Source organism: Hippocampus zosterae, chromosome 13 (assembly GCF_025434085.1).
Source record: "Hippocampus zosterae strain Florida chromosome 13, ASM2543408v3, whole genome shotgun sequence".
NCBI lineage: Eukaryota > Metazoa > Chordata > Actinopteri > Syngnathiformes > Syngnathidae > Hippocampus > Hippocampus zosterae.
In genome coordinates, this window is record NC_067463.1 from 5,532,188 (window position 1) to 5,550,682 (window position 18,495).

Consider the following 18,495-nt stretch of genomic DNA (forward strand, 5'->3'; position numbering starts at 1 on the left):
AGCATCCATGCAAGGTAGACGTAAGGTCAAAAGCCTCTGACGTGCATAGCTTGAACGAGCTATTTAACATGATCAGACAGTGCAAATTTTAACCTCTCTGATTCTTACAAATGTCCTCCACCCACGTCTGGACGCAGCTACTGATTTCCCAGCGGTCCATCACAGAGGAAGAAGCAGAGCTACTTGCTCGCTTGCTCACCTCTGACCCGCGACTAGGGAGCCAATGGGGGGAACCGGTACGCGTCTTGGGAGCTCTTGGCCTCTGATGTGATGGCTCCAGGCAGTGTGCTTTGTGTGAAACCATCCCCAGTGGCACCTCGCTCGCCACTCGATCCTCTCCATTATTCATACGGCCCCGAGACGGGGTGGGGAGAGAGACGGGGAATATGGAAAAAGGGAAGAAGCAAGGTTCAAGACCTTCTCAGATCACAAGGAACTTCTGCTTAACCTTCCTTGAAGTGACGAACACAGGCATAAGGCAATGTTGTTTTTTTTAAAGAAACTGGATCTGAGAGCAGGGCTGGAAATCAATGCGGCTTCCCTCGGGGCTCGATGGAGATCGCATCCACTGCAAGGTGATTGGTGAATCAATGCGGTTCCCATGCTTCACTTTGCCACTGTGAGAACCCCGCGTCCCTAACGTGATCATTCCAAGCGCCCTTGTTGCGGTGGAACTGTGCTGTCGTCCCAAGTCCACTGGCTTTTGAACAGAATCAGATTCTCTGTACTCCTGCGTGGTCCGGTTCCGACGAAATATATAACCAACGTAAACAACCAATGGAAACATCTTTAGAATTCCAAGCAGCTTTATCGGTTTCTGTACAAAACGTTGCCGACCACAACTGTCCCATTCAAAATTGTTTTGTTGATGAGCTACGACAAAGAGCCAAGTCAAGAGTTGATCACCGACTCGGATGATTGGCTCACCGTCTTTGAAGACAAACGGAGCTATCCAGTTGCGATCTATTCAGTGCCCCCATCTCCCCCGAGTATGTTCCATGCTTATTTAGACATCAAAAATGAAAACTACATAAACGAACGCATTTAGACTGACTGTGAAAAATTTTAAATCAGAACAATCCACGATCCCGGTCCATTAGGACGTCGAACCTTTCTTCCGTTGTGGGCAATCGATAAAATTCGAAAAAAGTCTTCGTAGCTCGTAACCAATCACAGAGTACGACGAGTAATTACTTCTGGCATATGCATGTCATGTTGTTAATCCCTTCGCACTTTGCAACCTAACATCGCCGCACACCAAGGATCTTGATCCATCTTGACGCCCGCCGCCGCTAATTGCGCGAATAGCCCAAATAGCCCGATTTGTTTTAACTGACAGCTGCGCCTCGGCCCATGACAAGGCCATCATTTGCTCGTCGTCGTCAGCAATTTGCAAGGTGAACACAACACCGCCCTCCACCCCACCTTCCACAAAACCCACTAAACGCCATTCAGCCCACGACCCGCGTCATAGAGTCAGCCACGAATTAAAGAATGCTGCCCAGCCGGCAAGAGATATTAATAAATACAGCCGTCGCTTAGATTAATTCTAAGCGACATGGAGGCTGGCAGATAAAATAAACTAACAGCAGCGGGCTGTCTAGCGAATAAAGCCGGGTGCCCCCCGCCATCGTTTCGTCCGTCGTAATTATTTTGCTAACAGTCATTAACCTGGCAAACAGCGGTTTAGCCGCATTGTTCAATAGGACTCTGGGACGCATAATGACAGACTAATATGTCATAGCGCTGGGGGAAAAGGGGGAGGGCTGGAGGATTGATGAGATTTTACTGGTAGAGAGGTGGGGCATGCCTGGAAAGGAAGAGGGCCACATTAAGCTAATTGGGAGATGAGTGCCTACTTGGGAAAAAAAATGCTTCTAATGGCAGTTTTGCTGCGTGGCTCAAGAGGGGAAGTGGACTTGACGTAGTGGGCTCAGGACGAGATTTTTTTTCAAAGTGGGGCCAGTACGCATTTTGTTTTACTAACTTACTTACTAACGAAATTAAGATTATAATTCTGATTCGATTTGAAGGCATGGCAGTACAGTGGTACCACTACTTATGAAATTAATTAGTTCTGGAAGAAATATCTTCACTAGAAAATTTTGTAAGTCGGGATGCATTTTGCATGCAAATGCCCTAATCCGTTCCAAGCTCCCCAAAATTCAGACATCAATGTTTTCTAAAGCATAAAAATGCATCAAAATATGGAACAAATACATGTTGCAATTAGATTATTGCTCAATAAATGAGAATTGAAATTTATTTCGTAACAATAAGCAATGTTTTGCTCTTGAGGCATTTCGTAATTGAAAATTTCGGATGAAGAGACGTTCACAAGTAGAGGTACCACTGTATAGAAAAAGTCATTTGCATGTAAAAAGTGGACCAGTTTCTTGTTCACGTGTTGATCCAAAAAACATTTGTATCTTAAACTTTATGATTTTTGGGGTTTTTTTTTTCTTCTTTTTAATTAATCCATAAAAAGATGCTTAGCAATTTAAGCAACAACATGGACGGACAGGTTTTTCAAATTTGATAAGTGTCACATTTTATGCTATTAACATTTGACACCTCTTGTCTTAACGTAAAATAAATAAATAAAAACTGCTGGAATTTTAAAAAAAAGTGACTGAGGATATCTGCCTTTTTATTTTGTTTCAATTGAATCCACTGGAAGGAATCCACTGGAAGCCGCTTAATGCCCAGATGGCCATGCAGTTTGAAATAATAGTGGCTTGGGCTCGAATTTAAAGTCGTACCTCCAGGCAAAAACTGCAGCTCATACACAGAATGAAAGTGTAAAATGTTTTTTAATGTATATTTAACAACAAATACCCTGGTGACTATTGATGTTTGGTCTCAGAAGAATCCACTTCTCTCCAATATCTGAGGGCATGAAATCAAATCCCTTGCACTTATTTTTCAGTTTTTTTCCCTTCCTATGTGACTCTTTCGCTTTCTCTCTTTAAACATTTATTTCTGTTTTCTCCTTACAGGCCCTTTGTGCTTTGTGATGTTGATTTTTTTTCTTCCTTCCAGCTTTTGGTGCGCCGCCGTCACCATTTATCTTTCATAGATGCCAGCAGCTAGGAACGGATGAAATGTGTTCATATCAATGTGACTAATTGTTACGAGCTCGTGTTTATTCCCCCTGTGTCACTCGTGTCTGTTTCCGAGAGGAAGCTTTTTTTTGGTGCACTATTTGTGTTCGCCAGGAATTAGTTGATAATTGTTTTCAACTTTTAAGAGAAGAGAGCACAGATGGCCGGCATTCTTTTCCAAGACCTGTGCAAGATCCTGATGTTTGACAATGAGAACGCTTGATCTCTCCCAACGAGGGACGCGATTTACAATTTGGAATATTATCCAAGTCCCACTGGAGAAATTCAAGCCCTTCCCAAGCATTTCAGGAGATAAATGCGCCTATTGGAAATGTCAAACATAAGCACATTTGTCATTCGGTATTTATGTCCCGTGTTACAAGCAAAGCCACACTCAACTCCCTGAGACCATCTCTCCCTTCCCCCGGTTCACACGGGTAGTGATGATCCCAAGGTACGGTGTTGCATAGAGGGAGTCGGACACAAGAGTTTAAATCTTTCGCAAAAAGAGTTCAGCGATGACTGTCCCTTCATCGTGACGTTCAAACCATTCCTATGTTGCGTACTCGGGTCCTCGGTTTGGGACAGGACTGAATGACGGCATTTTGAGGTTACAAACCGTGACGTGAGGTGCAGAAGAACTTTTCAGACAAATGTTGACTGGCATTATGGCTTTCCTACTGCACTTATGTCATTTAGCGCCTACTACTAATGGTGTACAAAACCAGGTCGTGTCACCGCCTAAGGAACGGATCTCTGTCATAAACTAAGGAGCCCTTCTCTTCACCGGGCAGTTACCGCAAAAAAATTGATTTTATTAAATTAGATTCCCATTGCTGGGCTTTACAGCAACTGCTAACCTCTGCCCCCATCTTATCTTTGACTCGACTATTAAGCTCAATCAATAAAACGGTTCTTTTTCTCTCTCATGTCTCTTGCGGGGTGCGTAGGACGCTGCGGGCAAGGTGCTGGACCGCTGGACCATCATGTCCCGAGAAGAGGAGATCATCACCCTGCAGCAGTTCTTGCGCTTCGGGGAGACCAAGTCCATTGTGGAGCTGATGGCCATTCAAGAGAAGGAAGGCCAGGCCGTTACCGTTCCTTCCGCCAAGACCGACTCCGGGATTAGGACGTTCATTGAGAGCAACAACAGGACACGCAGCCCGGGACTACTTATGCATTTAGAAAATAGCAGCCCATCGAGCATTCACCATTTTGAGAATATCCCCAACAGTTTAGCCTTCCTTCTACCTTTCCAGTATATCAACCCCGTGTCCGCCCCCATGCTCGGCTTGCCGCCCAACGGACTGCCGCTGGAACAATCCGCTCTCCGGCTCCGGGAGCCCAGCTTGCCCAACCAAGTGGAACAGGTGGAGACAAGCGAGTCGGACGTGTCCCTCTCGCCCTTCCGTACCGGCCAGAGTCCGAGCCGCGGCCCACTCGGCGCCATGAACAACAGCAACAGCAACATTGAACCTAAAACGGAGTCTAGCAACAGGGCGTCCCCCATCTCGCCATCTCCATCCCTCCAGCAGGCTCAACAGCAGATGAGCCAGCAGCAGCAGCAGCAGCAGAGTCAACAGCAGTCCCAGAACCAGTCTCAGCAGCCCAACGCGCTGAGCGACCACCAGGGTCACCACCACTTTGTCAAGGAGGAGCAGTCCAAGTGCATAAGCCACTCTCCGTTTTCCTCCAAGTTGCACCGCATGCGGCGCATGGCCTCCACCCCGCGCAAAGGCCGAGTGTGCTGCAACTCTTGCGGCAAGACCTTCTACGACAAAGGCACACTGAAGATACACTACAACGCCGTGCACCTGAAGATCAAGCACCGCTGCACCATCGAGGGCTGCAATATGGTCTTCAGCTCCCTGCGCAGCCGCAACCGTCACAGCGCCAACCCAAATCCGCGGCTGCACATGCCCATGCTGCGCAACAACCGCGACAAGGACCTCATCCGTGCCAACTCCAACTCGAGTACGCCAGTCATCTCGAGTACCAAAAATGGTGGCTTCACCCTTACCAGTCCTGGCAGGCCACCGCTGGGCTTCACCACTCCACCGGTAGACCCCATGCTTCAGTCCCCACTGCAAAGCCCGCTGGTATTTCCCTCTCTTAAATCCGTGCAGCCGGTACAACCGGTGCCTCCGTTCTATCGTACGTTACTGACCTCGGCGGACCTCGTCAGTCCGCCGGTTTCACTGCAAACAAGCCCCATTTTGCCCACCACCACCAACAGCACCACGCTGATGGACCAGCAACAGCAGATGCTGGCTGCGGCCGTGGCTTCACACAATAACGCTCACATGTCCGAGATGGGAGCCACGTCTCATAGCGTGAACGCGTCTAGTGGCAATCAGGAGGCGGCGACGGGCCCCGCTGACCCCATGCCCAAGAAAAAGCCTCGTAAATCCAGCATGCCCGTGAAGATCGAGAAGGAAGTGATCGATGTGGCGGATGTCTACGAGGACAAAGACGAGGATGACGACGATCACATGAACCACAACCACCACCACTCCACGCCGCTCCTTTACAACACACACGTCAAAATGAACGGAAACTACCACAGCAACAACAACAGCAGCAGCGGCGGCGGCACAGCGAACCACAGCGGCGGGAGCGGGCAGCAATCCCCTTCCCAAGACGAGATGAGCCCCGGCATAACTCTGCGTGGCGTGATGAGACAAAGTGAAGACGAATGCCGGGAGGGAGCCGGCAGTGACGGCAGGGGCGAGCTCCAAGGCTCAAGCGACCTACGTTGTATGGACAGCTACACTTCTGAGGACCAAGACCACGAAAGAGACTTTGAGAACGAGTCGGAAACCTCGGACTCAAAGATGTATTACCGGGACGAGTTGATGGATGTGGAGGAGCAGCAGAAACACTCCAAAAGTGACAAAGACCACCGCGACGATGGCCACGAAGAAGGTCATTTGAGGAAAGAAATGGAAGGCAAGGGTCAGCTCTCGCCATCCCCTCACCAGGATTCGATCAAGGTCAAGGAAGAGCTCATCGACCCCACTTACGACATGTTCTGCATGAGCCAGTACGGCCTCTACAACGGCGGAATGGCGGCGGCCGCAGCCGCAGCCGCCAGCATGGCCGCCTTGCACGGGAGTTTCATCTCCTCGATGGGCTACGGCGCCAGCCCGCCCAAGTTCCCCACTTCCCAGTCGCCGGACGGAGACCCGTGTTCTAGTCCGGACCCCAAGATCTGCTACGTGTGCAAGAAGAGCTTCAAAAGCTCCTACAGCATGAAACTGCACTACAAGAACGTGCACCTCAAAGAGATGCATGTGTGCACTGTGGCTGGTTGCAACGCTGCGTTCCCTTCCCGACGGAGTCGAGACAGGTTAGTGCTTGATGATAACTCTAACAATCACGGCTTTGATATTTGACACGGTCGTTATCACGCAAAAAAGCTGCATCGGTCATAACAGAAGATCGGGCACTAAACCACCTGTTCAATGTTAGCAAAGAAACCAGTAGCTTTGGATTCGAAAACCGGAAAGTCGGATTAAGACGTCATTGGGTCGTATAAAACAATCCATGGCAGGGATTTGGTTTTCATTACAATATTGCAGTAAAATGAATTGGCGGGTGTTAACCCTTTCAGGGACAGCGGTCGCTACAGTGGACAGCTTCTCATGTTTTCCTCCGAGGGTGAAATATTTAGCGCTCCACGAGAGGTATAAAACAGTCTGAGAGCGGCATAGCTTTCACTGCCGCACAGTCCGGAAATCAAGTCCAGCCTGTGTCCCAGTTATGATACGACCCCTGTCGGCATGAGTTCGGTAAACCGCACCCTGCCGTTCACCGCCTGTGCCGTTTACGCCGAAAACGGCGTCGACACTAAATCCGTAAATTTCAAAAGGGCATTCAATTCAACCTGCATAGCATTTCACCTGGTAGCCGCGAGTTTGTAGAACGTGTAAAAATAAATAAATAAACTCAAATTCCATGACGTCTTCTTCCCGTCAAGTTCAGAAGTGGCAGGTGTCAACATGAACCCCCGCCCCCACCACACACGCACGCACACACACACACGCACACATACACGGTAAAGCTCCGCGACTGTCAAGCCCTCCAGCTGCAGTTTTGTTTACCTGGCCCCTCCCCGCCTGCCTTGTCACGCAGAGGTGAAGGTGCATGCATTAGCATTGACAGCTGTTAGTCAAACCGCTGCATTTATTAGCACGGAAGGTGAGCCGAGACCCGGGCTTGTTAACACGCAGACGATCCCCCCCCACCCCCCATCCCCGCCGCTGCCCCCACCACTCTGGTGCGGAATATACAGTAGGTCCACGGTAGCAGCGCGGGGGGTGGGGGGGGGCATATCGCATGTGGCAGGTGCAGCGCATCGCTGTTGCCTCAGGCGAGTGCACACCCGTGAAAGGAATACAAACCAGTATCTTTCGGGGGTGAAAAAAAAAAGGTACTGACCTTTTGGTGTTATGCTGACATCACGCGTCATATGACAACAGAAAGCTATTGTTTGTTTATGTACAAAGAATTGATACAAGAGGTGATAACCAGACGTTGGGATTTGTAATAGGATGGGGGTGAAAAAAATGTTTCAAGTGTACTCTCCTATTCACGAATAGCAAAGAAAAAAAAAGGCAACACAATTGACACCCTCTTTTAAAATGGTGCACCATGCTAATATTTTAAACGGAGGGGTTTAGTATCATTTGAGAATCATCTCACATAAAAAGTAACGGCTGACCAATATAGCATTAAAAACCTCGTCTTTCAGTACATTGCAATTTTGCGATTCAGAAAGAACATGGAAGTTACGATTATTTTGAGTAGTCAAACGTTGCTTGAATTTGCGAACAGTGCGAAAATCGGATCGATTACTATTGTGCATGGTCCTCAACGTGTGACGGATTTGTTTCTCAGCAGGAACTCAGTTGTAAATCAAAGTCAACGTTTGTCGGAAAACACTTCTTGGGTCGTCAATTTAAAACCATTTTTTAAAAAGTAAGTAAAAGTGCGAACTGAGTGCTTTGGTTTTGATGTCATTAGCCTACTAGCATAGCTGTAACGTCATCATATTTTTACAGTTTCCAAAAACAACAAACGATTTTTTTAAAAAACGGCATAATAATATAATAATAAATCCCTGAGAACACATCAAACATTTTCCAAAGAGCGTTACAAGACGAGGAAATGTGCCGCCATCTCGTCTTCTCCATCGCTCGATACCGACGCTAATGACATAATGCACCTTTGCATGTAACGGCGGCGATAAAACGGCAATGCGACGCGCTCGTTTTCCTAAAACCCATTTAAGTCGGAAGAGATTAGCGAATGTTGACATAACAATACCCCCGTTATGACTCATAACGGAGATAAATCAAGTTCCATTCTTCTCGCCGCTAATTTTATTTACAGCCAATAACAGCTAATTGGCACTCGCGTCTGCTGTTCCGTCTCGGCAATTAATATAAAAAGGTCCAGCGGCCTGCGAGTTATGCTCGGCGTGTACGCTGCTGTTTGAAATGCGCCTTCTGAAAGAAATGCTGGGCTGCATCGTTAAACGTTCTCGTGCGAATGAAAGTGGAACCGAGATCATTCCTGCGTTATTTTCACAGCGATGACATGTGCCATCTTTTTCAAATTGCGGTACGTACATAATTTGTAATCCATTTGGAAGAAATGAAACCTCTCCCCCGACTAGACGCCGTCCAATGTAAGAAACTGCGCAACTGGAACTGTTTTCAATTCACTGACAATTGTTCACGTATGAACACACTCTTAAACCTTTTTACCTGCTGCTAACCAAAACTGCGGCACTTTCTGGGCATGTTTAACAATTTCCCAGTTGAAGTCTGATATCAGAAGATATTTGTAAATGTCGACATGAATATTGTGAGAGTCAAGTGCAAATTCAAAGGGATAAAATTACTGGTGGCAGGTGGGAGGGGAAATAGGCTGATTGGACGCTCTAAATTGTCCCTAGGTGTGAATGTGAGCGTGGATGGTTGTTCGTCTCTGTGTGCCCTGCGATTGGCTGGCAACTGATCCAGGGTGTCCCCCGCCTACTGCCCGAAGACGGCTGGGATAGGCTCCAGCACCCCCCGCGACCCTAGTGAGGATTAAGCGGTCCAGAAAATGGATGGATGGATATATATTTTGTAAATTCTTTTTTTTGGAAATTTTTATTGGATGATATAAATGTGTAAAGTGATGTTCATTTGCAAACAAAGTTATTCAAACGTATCTGATGTTATGAGAATAATTTTACAGAACTTGCTCATTGTTTTTATTTTTAAATCTTGTTCAGTGCCACTATAATGATTGACCACTTTTTGTAAGAAATATCGCTGTGGCAGAATAAATAAATGAATGAATGAACGAATGAATGAATGAATGAATGAATGAATGAATGAATGAATGAATGAATGAATGAATGAATGAATGAATGAATGAAACATTGGAGTGTTAGAAGATTAAATTCATATTCGTTTGAGGAAAAGGTGAATGGATTATGAGATCAAAGTTTTCATTAAAAATGGTGCAATATTGCTGTGTCTGATGTGTGAAAATTCTGAAATTCACCCAAAATGTTTTGTAGAATATCATTCAGACTTTTTTTTCTTGAAGACCTCATATTTTCCACCCAATTTTATTTTTTTATAAACACCCGATTATTATGGGGTTTTTTTGCTTACCCAAATACTTGTTTGTAATATTACAGGAGAAAACAATAGAAAGAAAACGTGACTTTCACATCCTAATCGCTGCCATGATAATTGACAGTAACCAAAAAGTCTGCCAGTCACGTGAAAAGGGTGAAAAGTATCTAAAAATGTATATTCATGCTGTATTTTTGTCAAACATAACCCTCAAGATTAAATACAAACCGGTATTGAACTTCAAAGTTAAATACAACCGAACCGTGCTTAGGCAGTCATTCTTCGATGTAAATGAATGCTTTCATGCAAACAACAAAAAAATGCAGGCATTAAGTTATGAAGAGGAGGGCGTTCCCCCCACCCCCTCTTCTCTTACCCTCTCCACTGAGTGCAAAAAGATGGCTTATTTACCGCAGGGGAGTTGAAAGAGGACGCCGCGTGATTAAGTGAAGCAAAGCGCCATCATTATTGGACCCGTTAATGGAGACACCAGTTATTCATCTCATTTTAATTTAGCGTATTTTTAGCCTTCGGTACTGAGGTACTTGAACCTGTTCTTTCAGCGCCGCGCGGGGTAGTCCCTCGTTGCGGCAGGGCTGGCACGAATGGAGAGAGAGTCAAGGTTAATTATGTTGGAGAATACACCCCGTTCTTCTCCCCCTCATCCTCCCCAGCCCCTGCAAGTCCCCTCATGGGATGCGAGGAGGGGAGGGGGTAGGGGGGAGCAGGAGCTTCATCGTAACCTATTAATGTTTGCATGTTTTCTCCATTGTCGAGTTTAAATGACGTCCAGTATTTGATGAAAGGGAAGGAAATTAAATTTGCATTTATTTATTTATTTTAAATTTGATCTGCCAACAAAACAATCGACAGATTAAATGATTATTTTTAGTGTTTGTCACCACCCCAAAATATATATATATATATATATATATATATATATATATATATATATATATATATATATATATATATATATATATATATATATAATATACATATATATATAATATATTATATATATATATTATATATTATATATATGTATGTATATAGAAAAATAAATATATATATTTTTTTTTCTTTTTTTACACACACACACACACACACACACAAACAGAAATGCCCCATTTTATATACGAGTTCACGCTCATCCTGTCAAATGACAACATGAAGAATGCATCATTCCCTCTCAAACTGAGCCATGCCTTCTCAACTGAAATTGATAATTCCACTGAATCAAACCGAATGGCATGTTTCCAATTTACCATCCTTGAATCGTGTCGAGACATGACTCGTCTATCGTTGGAAAGATGCACATCCTCATTTTAACCCTGTGGGGGGGGTTGCGCGGTTAATACAGTGGGCGGCTTACCATGTGATCAAGTTACAGGGTGCACGAAAGGGTTAAAATAGTCACCATTGAATGCAAATTTTTCATGTATATCGTGAAGATCGAAGCGAACGTACCAAAGGAGTTGGCGTCAACCGTTAACAGTTAATGATAACGGCAGTGAAAAGCAGCGGAGGGAGACTATAAATATCAATAATATCCACGTCCTCCCACCTGCACCGAAAATCTCGTAATGAAGCCCGAATGACAGCAAAGGCAAAGAGCAGCTGGTGTCGGACTCGCGTACAATCACGACGAGTCTGAACGATGATTAATGTCGGGGCGGGAGAGGTGATAATGTTCCGCTTTTCTTCGTTGTCCTCCTCCTCTGCATAATCCCCAAAATAAATACATTAAATAAATAAATAGAGAGAGGCGAATTCATCAGAGCTAGGAAGGGGGTGGGACATGTGGGCAGAAAGTCAAAATTTGATAAATGAGGCGATTGGCGTGCACATGTATTCAGATTTTTTAAAATGTGTTTTGTTATTTTCATCATTGATAAGAATGAAGTCATATTCTTTTTCAGTGATTAGAACATTTCACTGTAGCTCTGCATGCGCTTAGGGTTTAATTATGAGTAATCCATTTGTATTTAATATGAGGGCCACATTTGGAAAAAAAAAGAATTACGAGAATCAAGCTGTCATTGTTTGAAGAAAGTGTTTTTATTCTTTTCTTATTTTGATTATTCGACCCCCCACTCCTAAATTGTACTTTTCATCTGGAAAAACTAATTTGACATTTTTTTTATTCAGAAAATAAATCAGCTTTTGTTATTTTTATCAAAACGTTGTATTGTCCATTTAAAAAAAAGTTTCTATTTGTTTCATTTCTTAAGAAAAAGAATCTGTGCATCTATACTTTACACGTTAATAATCATTTATTAAATATATATGCTTGGAGGAAGTATTTTTTCATAAAGTGGGGGCTTAAAAAATGTGGCACACACACACACACAAACACACACACAGTTGAATTTACTCCATTTTATTTTGTGGAGTGGTTGCATGAAATTAAATCATCAGAATCCAAGTTACATTTTTTAAGATGTATAGGCTCCTATGTTATTCAACAATTTTTTTCAGTTCATTGATAAAATAGGGCATGTTTTTCAAACTGTTTTTCGTCTGGAAAATTTCAAGATTAAAGTTTAATTCCTGTGAGGAAAAATGGCTTTTTTAAGAAAGAAATAAATAAATACAATTTTCCTGTGTGGCCCTAATGTTGACATCATTTTTGTGATTTCCTTTCAACATAACAATACAGTCATGACAATTGTGAAGGGGGTTACTGCAGACTCACTTAGAGCTTATTAGCAGTGAAGGTGTTGTTGTATTTTAAAACCAACAATTGGGCCCGCCTACCCGAGCATCACCGACAGCATCGCCATCTTCAGGCTTTTGGAAAAAAAAGCCTGAAGATGGGGGCTATTTGGACAGAGAAGCAGGATCCATTCTGGTGTCCCACTTCGTTAAAAAGAAGCCCCAACTTAACTGGCCGACTGCCAAGCAGCCACACAAACAGTACTTTGAAAATTCCCGGCGCCTCATTTTGGCTTCCGATCCAACGGCGGGATTTATGCCCTATCTTTGATCCGCTGCATGGAAGCGCCATATTGTCCCACATAACAGTCTGCGCTCCAGTCGATTGGTCGCACCCCACCCTGCCCCACTTTCTTCCTTGATGCTGACGATGCTCGAGTGGACGGGCTCGCTCTTGCCCGATTGACGGAAAAGGGTCCCTCAATTGAATGTATTTCTACCCTCTTGCAGGACAATGTCGGATAGGGAAGTAAATAATTAAAGGAAAGGGACCCTTTTTGACTGCACCAACCCTGCCACTGCTGGTAAGCTCGACTTATCCATTGTGACTCCATACAGTATGTGCCCATCTTGTTTTTATTTATTTTTGATAAGGATTTTTGCTTTGATTTTTTTTTTCATTTCCCTGCATGGAACTCCCTAACCTGTAAAGGTGTTGTAATTATGGTGGGCCTTGGGCTTTCTGTCTGCTGTAGTTTTGTATTGTGACAAGTGTGTGTTTCCCCCACCTCATGTAGCCTGGCTAACTGCAAAGGCAAAGTGCAAAAAAATAGCATTTTGCACCCCTTAGCATGGCTTTTTGTATGCTTTTACTGGGGGGGAAGATGAGTAATCCCATCATGCCACCCGCATGGGAATTTCGTTCATCATATTGACCACGTATACGTATATACGTTATATATATAACAAAACAAACAAACAAACAAACAAAAAAGACCCCAAAAAATCTCAAATGTTTCACTTGGAGCCAGAGTGACATGAATACATGCTGCCAGGACCCGGTGCTAACGCGCTATCCTTTCTCCGCCTTGATTATCACATTACCACGGCTTGAATCAATTGATAAACTCCCATTCAATATGCCCCGACGATTTAATTGAGTCACAGTCTATTGGATTTGAGGGCCGCGCGCAGTGCAGACATGTTGACAGCAGTAAACACTCGCAGGATGCTCTCTTGCTCTTGCTCCCTCTGTGTCTGTCTGTTTGCGCCCGGCTGAGAAGAGCTGCGTTCATCCTTATACAGTCACATAGTAGCAGGCAACTATTTGGATTATGTTCTGCATGACTAGACAAAGATGATATCTAATGGAAATAACATTTCACACGGAATACAATATTTTATATTTAATAACAGATATTAATGTCAAGGTATTCCATGTACTGAAATGCAGCAAATAAGGCAACTTTGGCTGTGGCAAAGCTTTATTTATTTAGTTAGTTTAACAATATATATATATATATACAGACACGTAATATCTGTTTTATGTTATGTGTTCCGTTGTCTTGTTATTTTTGTGCTAAATGTTCCGGAAAGCACTTTGTTACAGCTGCAACTGTTGTGAAAGCGCTACATAAATTAAGATGCATACGTTCAAAACTTCCCAGCGACAGGAAAAGCTGTTTGCAACCGTTGAAACATTTGCCGTGCGTCTTCGCGACCTTGAGTGAAGTAAGGATCAACATTCGGGTCGTACACAGACACTTGCCAACCCTCACTGCTCAGTGAAATATAGCTTAAGGCACTGCTTGTCAATTTCTTTCTGTTACACCCCCCCTCCTCCCTTGGAACAAGAAAAAAAATTCGCTCAAAATAAATAAATAAATAACGACTGCCACTGCCACCTACTGTAGCAGATGTGCAATTACACTTTGTTTTAGTACGGTAAAAAATTATATATATATATATATATATATATATATATATATATATAAGGCGGCCCGGTAGCCCAGTGGTTAGCACGCTGGCTTCACAGTGCAGATGTGCCGGGTTCGATTCCAGCTCCGGCCTCCCTGTGTGGAGTTTGCATGTTCTCCCCGGGTTTGCGTGGGTTTTCTCCGGGTGCTCCGATTTCCTCCCACATTCCAAAAACATGCGTGGCAGGCTGATTGAACACGAATGGTTGTTTGTTTCTGTGTGCCCTGCGATTGGCTGGCAACCGATTCAGGGTGTCCCCCGCCTACTGCCCGCAGACAGCTGGGATAGGCTCCAGCAACCCCCGCGACCCTAGTGAGGATCAAGCGGCTCGGAAGATGAATGAATGAATGAATATATATATATATATATATATATATATATATATATATAATGTGAAGGGGTATGGTATCTATTTGAGTGGAGGCTGTTTGAGGAATTTAACTGCATGGCCAAATAAGAACGTTTGGTACTCACTCCACTGTGTTTTTGTTCTTTTGTTGCTAGGCACAGCTCCAACATTAATCTGCACCGCAAACTGCTGACCAAAGAGCTGGACGACATTGTCCTGGACCCCCAACTCACGCCACTGCCCAAGGACTTCGGAGCCGAGTTACTGGCCAAATTTTATGCCGGGCACCACCACCACATGGCTTTGGACCCGATGGGTGGGATGGCTTTCCGGGGCCTTGGGCCCACCGCCGACTTGATGCGTCGCGAGCATTGCCCCACGGGAAACGAGTACCCCCATCACCCTGTCCACCAAGACCTGAAGAACAACCACCATCACCATCACCATCATCATCATCATCGCGGCTTCCCACGAGGCGGGCCGGACGACTACGTGGTCCTGGACCTGAGCACCACGTCCATCGTCCAGTCCAATGGCAGCATCCACTCCTCGCACGATTCGGACGAGGGCAGCGACGAAGGCATCCTATTGGACGACCTGGAGGTGGACGAGGAGGACGACGAGGAGGGCAACAGCGAAGGGGAGGACTGCGATGGCCAAAGCGGAGATAAAAGCCGACTGGCGCGCTCGGAATCGCCGTTCCGCCTCTCGTCAGAGAACGGCGGCGGCGGCGGGATCGTGTGCAGCATTTGCCAGAAAATGTACAGCAACAAGGGGACGTTGCGCGTGCACTACAAGACGGTGCACCTGCGCGAGATGCACAAGTGCAAAGTGGCCGGCTGCAACATGGTGTTCAGCTCCGTGCGCAGCCGCAACAGACACTCGCAGAACCCCAACCTGCACAAGAACATGCCCTTTGCCACACTCATAGGCTGAACCTCCTCCGAGTCCTCATCTGAGTCCTCGCCACCGCCTGTGTCCCTAATACTTGACTCTTCCTCCTTTCGGAATGACTCGAGCGAGGACTTTATGCTTTATGGAAAAAAAAACCTCTTTGTTTTCTTCATTTGGAGTTTCATGAACTTCTTCCCCCAGTTTTATCTCCAAAGACTCTATCAAACTTCTTATTTGTGACCTTGCCTGCAGACGAGATAGTATCGAGGAAAAAAAACCAACATGTATTTGTGTAATGATAGCTTTTAAATGACTACCCCCCCGCCCCTCCTTAAAACTGAGAAAAAAAAGCATGACAGCTTCATTTGTAAATATTGCCCCAGAGAGGCTTTTTGATGTAAAAGACTTGTGATGATGGTCGTTTGTTTCTCTTTTTCCTTTTCTTTTCTTTTCTTTTTTTTTTTTTTTGCTTCTCTTGCTTATGGTTTTCTGTTACAGTCCAGTACAATACTTCCAGCTATAAGCAAGAAAGAGGTAGCATCTTAACTATCTTGAGTCATTTTAACAATACGAGGGGGAAGGGAGTGAAGGTGGGGGGTTGGGGGCAGAGAGGAAAAAAAACAAAGAAAGAAAGAAAAAAAAACAATATCATGTGAATTACTTTGTTAGATATGGCCGGCATGCTCTCTGAGGCTCCTACACTGATATTATTCTGTGTTTTCTATTGATTTCTCCCCTGCCCCCTTCATGTTTATATGAGCTTTATTAGTATACGATTCCGTTTTTTGCACTTTGCATCTATACGAGGGGATGTGTAATATTACTAGAACAGAGGACTTTTTTTTTTTTGCAATGGTGAGTGAAGAGATGTGTGTTTTGACGGTAAATTTTAATATACACACATCTGTTTTTTTCCCTGCACGTAGCCAAATATGGGGAAAAAAAAGATAATTCCCTTACAATCGTCTCCCAATACTTTGGCGGGGTACACACATACAAAATAAATGGATCACAGTGGACCCCTGTTTACTGGCATTGACCTATTTACAGATTTTTTTTTAATATAAAAAAAATTTGCAAGATTTTTGGTCAATATGTTTTGCAAAGAGCCAAACCCCACTTTTATGTTTGTAAAAAAATGCACAAACACAAATATTAAAATGGTTTTTTTTTAAACCCAAAATAATATTCAAATAAATGCTGATAAACATTCAATATTCTTTTTGCCATGCAACAGGATCAAAATGGGGAAAAAAGACAGCCTTCCTAAAATCCAAAAAAAAAATCATTTTATTATTATTATTATTATTACTTTTTTGGGGTGAATCTACAGGTGTCAAAGTACGTGTATGTGGGGGGTCCACTGTATATCTAGTTTTTAAAAATGTATTTTTTTATGCATTTATGATTGTGATGACCGTATTCTTTCACCATTCGGATCAAAGTCTCTTAACAATTATCCCGAGTGATTATCCCGTGGTGTGAGTTGTGACCAGAGTGATTTTTCCACCCCGAAGTGCTTGGAAGACAGTTGAGTGATGACTATTGCAAAACGTTCAAGCTGCTCAACACTTGGGATGGCAAATCCGATAAATAATCGGTAAAAGGTCAGTATGTGTGTGCCCTGCTTTGGCAACAAAAACAAAAAGGAGGGCTAATTGCGTAAAATTGTCAAACGAAAATTGTCCTCAACTATATGATTCGGAAACAAAAGAGTCCCTCCACTCAAGCTCTTTCGGTATCAATGTACTTAAAAACCCCATTCGACTGATGTGTTGCACTTGAGTCTTAAAGATCATTTTGCTGTGACATCGATTGCAAATCTGTGAAAAAGAAAAAAGTTAAAAAAGAAGAAAAAAAAACACTTACACAACTGTTTAATGGTACAATTGCATCCAGTGGTCCAAGTAGCCGTGGGAAACGGGGTATTTATTGGTGGGTAGAGATGTGTTAAGTCCAGTATTTTTTTTTTTTTCCTTTTTATTTGAAAAATGCTTCCTCCTTGGTTTTCACAGTGTCTGAGCAATGCCATACGCTACTATATAAGCCTTTTTTTTTTTGGTCTTACTTGACTTGGTGCTACACACGGAAGGACCAAATATGCAGTGTTACGTGCTGATATATGTACAGTATTTACAACACCTCCTACCCATTTGTTTCATAGGAAGTCAACACTGCGAGTAATTGACACACCCCCAAAATGTTTATATTAGCCTATATTCATCATTCTTAATCCACAGGTATACCACAAGTTAATTATATCAAAACACAAACACTATTTCAAACTGCTCTTACAGTATTGCCCTTCCAAATAAAATCCCACTGAACCGAATCCTTCCGTTGTAAAATGAACCTTCCGAGATGCATTTTAGCCTGCTCTAGTCTACCACAAGTCAGTTGCTCTCGAAAAAACATGTTCTGCCCGTTGAATCGAGGTTTCAGCGTATAGTATTCGTACAATCTGTACCAGTGTGAACTGAACCGAACTGGACATCATCTACCGCGACCATACTGCCGCTTCTATCACGAATCCTTTCCCTTCAGTTCTTATCATTTAGTCGGTAAATTCCACACAATGGAACGGAGGACTGTTCATCACTGTTTTTCACGTCACTGAGTGAGTGTTCATGTAGCTCACGCCAGGGGGTGAGGGGGGGGGGGGGGGGCGTCACGGATTTAACACGCCAAGTCGGTCTGTGCAGATACTTCACTTTTTTTCCTTTTGTGCCCGTCTTAATTTGAACTGGAACCTGTGAAATGTCAACAGTCTTAAAAAATAAATCAATAAAATTTAAAAATGTTGTAAATTCATATTGCTGATGTTTTGTGCCAATCATACGTTAGCGTTTTTAGGTAGGACACTTGAGGACCTGCA

The 18,495-nt window shown here is 44.0% G+C and overlaps 1 protein-coding gene across 4 annotated transcripts in view; it reads left to right on the forward strand.

Moving 5' to 3' along the window:
• The window catches only part of bnc2 (basonuclin 2), a 166,704-nt gene extending 149,921 nt beyond the window's left edge, over nt 1-16,783 (forward strand). For 3 of the 4 annotated variants that reach the window (XM_052085116.1, XM_052085115.1, XM_052085117.1), the window contains 2 exons: nt 4,055-6,453; nt 14,882-16,783. In XM_052085116.1, the coding sequence (XP_051941076.1) occupies nt 4,055-6,453; nt 14,882-15,662 (3,180 nt within the window). In that variant the 3' untranslated portion in view covers nt 15,663-16,783. Of the gene's footprint in view, nt 1-4,054; nt 6,454-12,910; nt 12,985-14,881 lie in introns of all 4 variants that reach the window. The other variant, XM_052085118.1, reaches the window with a different exon arrangement.
• The last annotated feature ends 1,712 nt before the right edge of the window (nt 16,784-18,495 follow it).